We start from the raw sequence: 7,576 nt of genomic DNA, 5'->3' as shown, positions 1-7,576 counted from the left end.
AAATATAATTTTTTCTCATGTCATTTTTTTTTGCATTATCATGTAGGGCTTTGACGTCAATTGATGTTTTAATTTTATGTAATAATTGGTGTAGGCCTAAATATAAAAATTAAGTTGGGGTGGAAATAGGCCTAACAATGTCCAGATAATGACTTGAGTTAAATTCACAGGATCTGTCCAGGTTAAAACGTAATGAGAAATACATGATTAACACATGGTGAGGTCAAGGTCAACCGTGCTCTTGTTATTAATAAGGACAATGAGAACCTTTTAATCATCCCTTGAGCCATTTCTCTATTTATCTTAAGTTCTCTTTTCCTCTTATTACAATAGTTGTTACATAGCCAATACAGGCTGAGTGAAGTCATACATACAAACACACACACACACACAATAATAGATTGTAACGTAATCTTTTTAAATTAATGTGTTAATTTTATAAATAAAGGATTCTTCATAGTCTGTGGCATATTGTGGAGAATTAGGGGGCAACCCCGGCCACGCCTCGAACCCTGGTCCAGAAGAGGGAGCACGCTCCTATCCACATCAACAGGACCACAGCGGAGAAGGTGAAAAGCTTCATCTTCCTCTGCGTACACATCACTGACAATCTGAAATGGTCCACCCACACAGAAAGTGTGGTGAAGAAGGCGCAACAGCGCCTCTTCAACCTCAGGAGGCTGAAGAAATTCAGCTTGACCCCGAAGACCCTCACAAACTTTTATAAATGCAAAATTGAGAACTTCCTGTCGGGCTGTATCACCGCCTGGTACGGCAACTGCAATGCCCGCAACCACAGGACTCTCCAGAGGGTGGTGCGGTCTACCAAACGTATCACCAGGGGCACACTGCCTGCCCTCCAGGACACCAACAGCCCCCAATGTCACAGGAAGGCCAAAAAGATCATCAAGGACATCAATCACCCGAGCCACAGCCTGTTCACAACGATACCATCCAGAAGGCTAGGCCAGTGCAGGTGCATCAAAGCTGGGACGAGAGACTGAAAAACAGCTTCTATCTCAAGGCCATCAGACTGTTAAATAGTCATCACGAGCCTGCTACCACCCAGTTACTCAATCCTGCACCTTAGATGCTGCTGCCATATATTCATACTACATACGTACTATATACATATACATGGAATCACAGGCCACTTTAATAATGGAACACTGGTCATTTTAATAATGTTTACATACTGCTTTACTCATTTAATATGTATAGACTGTACTCTATTCTATGTTTTTCCGACATTGCTCGTCCTAATGTTTATATATTTCTTAATTCCATTCTTTTACTTTTAGATTTGTGTGTATTGTTGTGAATTGTTAAATACTACTGCACTGTTGGAGCTAGGAACACAGGCCTTTCGCTACACCCACAATAACATCTGCTAAATTTGTGTATGTGACCAATATAATTTGATTTGATTTGACAAACAAATCAACTCGGAAGTCATAGCTCCCTCCTGTTTTACCCTTTTCATCCCCCCTTCCCTCCTACCCTTGTTGTTCATCCCATAACATTTATAAACATAACGTACTGTAGAACGAGTGTTGTAGCACTCGAGACCGGTCTCAAGACAATATTATGAGTGTCTCGGTCTTGTCTCGGTGTCAGATACATTTGTACTCGGTCTTGACTCGATCTCGGACTCGTAATTTCTTTCAGAGACCAGCCGAGACCAGCGGAGAAAAAACTCAGAATTATCAGCTTCCATTTATTAAGTGCATAAAACTGCTTCACCAGGTCCAATATATACACTCATTTCTTGATACCTTAATTCCTGAACAGTCTTTATATCTATTCTAGAAGTTTGCGCAGTGGCGAACCTATTGGACCTAGTGTGTGACAACTTCGTCAGGACAGCAACAGTAATACTGACAGCAACAGTAATAGCAGAGTGCACTTTTTGTAAAACACAAAAAGTCCACAAACAATTATTATTGTTATTATTTTATTAATCCTTAGAAGCGTAGAGGGCCCTCATTGTTCCCCACTGTGTTTGGGTTAGTAATACTTTGTATAGTGGCTCTGTTTTCTCTCAGCATGCATTTTGTCACCATTCTGAATGTCTAAAGTATTCATATGTTCTTCTGAAATATGAACACAGAAATCCTGGACATTTTGAATTGTTATAACAGGTGGTGATTTGACAAAATTTACAATCATGGTCTTGAATTGGACTCACATTTTTTCTGGTCTCAGTCTTGACTCAGGCTCGGGCTCGTCTCCCCCCCCCCCTAACCAGACCCCCCATACCTCTTATGCATGGTCACGCCTGATATGCCCTTTTCTTGTCCATCTCAATGTCCATTCCCTTTACTAATCAGGTCACACAATTAGGAATAACGTCTTGATTGGACTTAATTGGTGGTTTTGAGGCCATGTCACAGCCTAAGAGATGGAGCAAGAGGTATAAAAGGGTACCTTTTGGCAAGGAACATGAACAAAGACAATCAACCTTTACCAAGATCAACCATCGACAAATTCGCAGATCATCCTCACCAAAGCCTCAACCTCAACACAGTAAGTGTGTCTTCTGTATCTCATACAGTGTTTGTATTTTCTCTGACAATCTTAAAATGACTTTATCTTAAAAAAACATGTTTCTGTAACAGACTTTGCAAGAATTATTGCGGCAATAAACTGTCTATGATTGATAATACCATCTTATCTCTATCCTGAGACAAGTAGCATCAACTTAAATCAATTTTTCCTTCTTTCTCAGTGGCTATGTTTGGCACCTCAGTGTCTGCCCTCTGTCTGCTGTTCCTGCTATCTGTATGCACTGCCTGCTACATCTCCAACTGCCCCATAGGAGGCAAGAGATCAGCCCTAGCTTTCCCATCCAGAAAGGTAACAAGTAATTCTGAGCAGTTGCTCTTTGTTATTGTCTATTGTTATAGTGTGTCTGTTATAGAGTTAGATTTGTGGCTGCATATAGGCTTGCATCTTAGCTTTGAAGGGTTGAGATTGCACGTTCAAATCAAAGGTTATTGCATGTCAATACTGTATATCCTCCTCCTTTCCCCCCCTTTTCTTTAGACTACAAAAACACTCTTATATATATGAACAAAAACTTAGACACACAAATAATGATGCTCATCTTCCCAGATCTGCATGCTCACTAGTGCCTGCATAATTGTTTGCCACTTTGTTGGCCTTAAATTGTACCAATTAGTTTTTTCTTGGACGCCTAGACTATTTCAACATTTAAATAATAAATCATTAATTTTTTTCCATTGTGTGCGGATTGATTGACTTTCAAGTTTTTAGTATACGTCTTTTCAAATTGAGTGATGAGAAGAGAATCGTCCAGCCCATTGGGTACACTACACCCCATATACCTGTCTTGAAATATGCAGACAGATTAAAAGTATCTTTACATTGTAATACTTCTGACAGACAACTCCGTCCACAATTTCCAGACTTTATAGCATTCCCAGAAAGAATGGATTATTGAGTCATTATTAGTTTTGCACTTGAGACATGACTCTGCTGTAGAATTGATAATTTTGTCTCTTGTATAATACATTCTATACATACGTTTATACTGAATTAAGCATACATTTTGGTCTTGGTTTTCTAAGAGATTGTCAGTTGAATATGCTCTCTGCAAGGTTTTGTACATCTTCCTGATCATATGAACCATTCTCGTTGGACTCAAATATGATTCCCTCAAGGTTGCGCTGATGTCCAAAATATTTAAAATCAACATTTTGTGATATGTAACTTTTAAGTTGCATGTATTTGAAACTATCTACATTGGTCAGTCCAAAATTACTTTTTAATTCACGGTTTCTATGCCTTTAGTTTTCAATGTGGACCAAATTATCGGTGATGTCTCAAAAGCTATCCAAGGATTGGTCCATAAGGTTGTGTTTTTAGGGAGTGATATTGGTTCTTGTAGAATACTTTTCATTTTCTTCCATATTGTTAGTGTTCTTCACTATGAAGTTCTTAATGTTCTAAGTTTTATCCTTTGAAAATAGACACGTAAAAATATTCTGCGGATGAGCATGCACATCTTCCATACATATCCATTGTTCCTCTTTAGTGCATTTAACTTAATGTCACAAGTAGTTATTATATTACATATTACATTATATCATTTCAAGTCTGAAAGGTTAAAATCACACTCAGAATTAGGAAGATGTAAAACGGTTTATTCTATGAATTTTATTTGCCCATATGAAGTCTGTTATGACCGAGTATACCTTTATAAAGAATGTCTTCAGTGGGTAATTGGTATTACCATAAATAAATACAAAAACTTTGTCAGCCATTCCATTCTAAGAGGTTTATTCTACCTGTGAGATTTATGGGAAAATTATTACATTTAATTAGATCTGCTTTCATATTGTTGCTTTCATAATGGAATAAAGTTCAAATTAAATTAAATTTGTCACATGGGCCAAATACACCATTACTGATATCTTACCGTGAAATGCTTACAAGCCCTTAACCAACAATGCAGTTCAAGAAATAGAGTTAAGAAAATATTTACCAAATAAACTAAAGTAAAACATTTAAAAAGTTACACAATAAGTTATATTTATATATTTGTTGTTTGTTGTCACTTATTAAGCAAACAAAGTATTTAATATTTTCTGTGGTCCACTTAAAGCATTGCTGTAGATTGTGAGTTATTATTTTTCTTGGCATTGTTCATTTTTTTCCACATTAATTTTATAACCTGACATTTGAGTATTTTGAAAAATATTTTTTAGCAAAGGGGGCATTGACTTTTCAATATTGGTCATATCAGAAGATCATCTGCAAATAAGTTTAGTTTATATTCATGTTTACCATTACTGATACCTGTTACGTTAACTGGATCCTGACTAATTCTTTCTGCATGCGGTTCAATTGCCAGTGCAAACATGAAAGGGGAGAGGGGGCATCCCTGTCTTGTGCCTCTTTCTAAAGCAATTTCATCAGATAATGCGTTATTTGTGTATATTTTTGATTTAAGACATTTATACAATATTTATATTAAATGTAAAAGTTTTGAATAGAAAAGGCCATTAAAGATGGTCGAAAGCCTTTTTGGCATCAACAGCCATTATTGATAAATCTATATCTTGTTGTTTTTGTTGGCGTATGGTATTAAACTGAAACATGTTCTTGTATTTGTTTGAGTTTTTTTTAGAAACCCTATTTGATTATCAAGTCTGTAAGACTTTTGCCATCCTATTGCCTATAAGCTTTGGTATAATTTTATTGTCACAATTTATTAACCTTATGAGTCTATAATCAGCAGGGGACAGAGAGTTTCCTGGTTTTAATATAACTGAAATAACTGTTTGATATTGAACTAGGAAGTACTGAATTGAGTGACGTGTGTTGTCATTTGTGTAAATAGTGGGGCTACTTTACCCCAAAATGTTTAATAGAATTCTATGGGAAAGCCATCTATTCTTGGTTCTTTTTTGTCTGCTGATAGTTGCTTCAGAGTTGTTGCGTCTAGGAAAGCTATAAGATCTATCCAACTGTTCTTTTATTTTGATTTATTTACATTTTCAAAGAAGCTTTTAAAATGGTAATTAATTAAACTGTTTCTAATTAATGCTTTTGTATCTTTATCTTTTACAATTATAACTGGTTTAGAATGTATTTGTTTATCAATACTGTATATTGTATTGTACTGTTATGAAATAACTAAATGTTCTATAAATATATAACTTGTTTTTATATTAACAATATAACTATTACTTTCTTTTTCCTATTATCTTTCCAGTGCATGTCATGTGGCCCCGGGGACAGGGGTCGCTGCTTTGGCCCCAATATCTGCTGTGGGGAGGGGATGGGCTGCTACGTGGGCTCTCCAGAGGCAGCTGGCTGCGTGGAGGAGAACTACCTGCCCTCCCCCTGTGAGGTCGGAGGAAGAGTGTGTGGCTCTGAGGAGGGACGTTGTGCTGCACCGGGGATCTGCTGTGACGTGGGTAAGACAAAGACTATACTCCTATTTTCATATATAGCAAATGTTTCCGTTCACACTGAATGATTCTGCAAAGGAGCAAAACACATTGTATGCAGTAGGGTTTGTTTTTCTATGGATTGCTGGTTGTGGCAATTTAAATAGACAATTGAATTGTTAATATCATGTGCCAAGCTCTTGTGGTATTGAATACTTTGTCATTGTCAGCAACCAAACTATTTGTTCCACAATTACTTAAGAGTCTAGGAATAAATGTGGTGTTGTGTTAGCCAATGGTAATAATGTACTATTTACATGTATTACTTGTTGTGAGTTCATACAGATTCAGTTTAATATGACAGTTGTGTGACAGATTGTCTATTTTGGTCTTTTCTCTTTTAGAGGGTTGTAGTATTGACCAATCCTGTACTGAGGAGGATGAAGCTGAATACATAAGCCAATCAGTGAGCAGTAGCCATGGCCATGATCTGCTGATGAAGCTTCTGAACATGATTAGCCACACCCCTCCCCACAGAGTCCACAAATAAAACAGCCTCTAATTCAGGGGCAGTCCTGAGTTGAAAGACAGTGTAAAAAATCTGTCACATCTCAATGTCAGAGGCATACCTATGTACATACATTTTGTACAGAAGACAGACATAGATGTAAAGGATTAGTTTTGCTTGTAACTGTTTGTGTAATCGCTTGTGTTTCAAGAGTCAAATAAAGCTTACTGTACAAAAACAACTGTCAGGATAGTCAAGAACTAGGTTTCCATCCAATTTGTGACAAATTTTTATGTGAATATTCTCAAATCTGCATAAATCAATATGCATATTTTCCCATCAGAGATTTTTCCATCAAGCAAACTTTTTCTGGATAAAAGGCTGTGCATGATGACAAACTACACACAAAAATAACCTTTGACAATAAATTCCTATGTGCCGAATTAAAAATACAAGTTAAATGGGTTTCCATCGCATTTTCAACTACTGATGGTTTTGCAACAAAAACTGTTGCGTAATATTGCAAATGTGCCCACCATGGTCTTGGCACATGAGCTCTAGCCAATAGCTCACAGATACAGTGTGGGTAGGCTACCTACAATATGAGATTATCATGGATAAGAGCGATATATTTTTTATTTGTCAAACAGCAGCCAAGCATCGATCACCAGAATAAGACCCTCAATATTTATTGCATCAAGCTCATCACATTGCACATTCACCACCCTGTGAAGTTCATCATCATTTATTTAATCTGTAGCCTAATAAACTGCATGGTTTCCCTTGTTGTAGTGGGAGGACCACTCAACATAAACTCAGCAAAAAAAATAAACGTCCTCTCACTGTCAACTGCGTTTATTTTCAGCAAACTTAACGTGTAAATATTTGTATGAACATAACAAGATTCAACAAATGAGACAAACTGAACAAGTTTCACAGACATGTGACTAACATACATGTAATAATGTGTCCCTGAAAAAAGGGGAGGTCAAAATCAAAAGTAACAGTCAGTATCTGGTGTGGCCACCAGCTGCATTAAGTACTGCAGTGCATCTCCTCTTCATGGACTGCACCAGATTTGACAGTTCTTGCTGTGAGATGTTACCCCACACTTCCACCAAGTCACCTGCAAGTTCCTAGACATTTCTGG

The 7,576-nt window shown here is 37.1% G+C and overlaps 1 protein-coding gene across 1 annotated transcript; it reads left to right on the top strand.

Moving 5' to 3' along the window:
• The first annotated feature begins 2,276 nt into the window (after positions 1-2,276).
• LOC135544435 (isotocin-neurophysin IT 1) lies at positions 2,277-6,887 on the top strand. The gene is made up of 4 exons (XM_064972034.1): positions 2,277-2,526; positions 2,729-2,856; positions 5,741-5,945; positions 6,323-6,887. Exons 1-4 carry the CDS (start codon positions 2,385-2,387, stop codon positions 6,466-6,468), a joined length of 621 nt encoding a protein of 206 aa, XP_064828106.1. The 5' UTR covers positions 2,277-2,384; the 3' UTR covers positions 6,469-6,887.
• Positions 6,888-7,576: the final 689 nt, after the last annotated feature.

The sequence above is a fragment of the Oncorhynchus masou genome, chromosome 8 (genome assembly GCF_036934945.1).
Source record: "Oncorhynchus masou masou isolate Uvic2021 chromosome 8, UVic_Omas_1.1, whole genome shotgun sequence".
NCBI classification, from domain to species: Eukaryota; Metazoa; Chordata; class Actinopteri; order Salmoniformes; family Salmonidae; genus Oncorhynchus; species Oncorhynchus masou.
The sequence above is the reverse complement of the archived record's forward strand: the minus strand, read 5'-3'. Positions and strand labels throughout refer to the sequence as shown.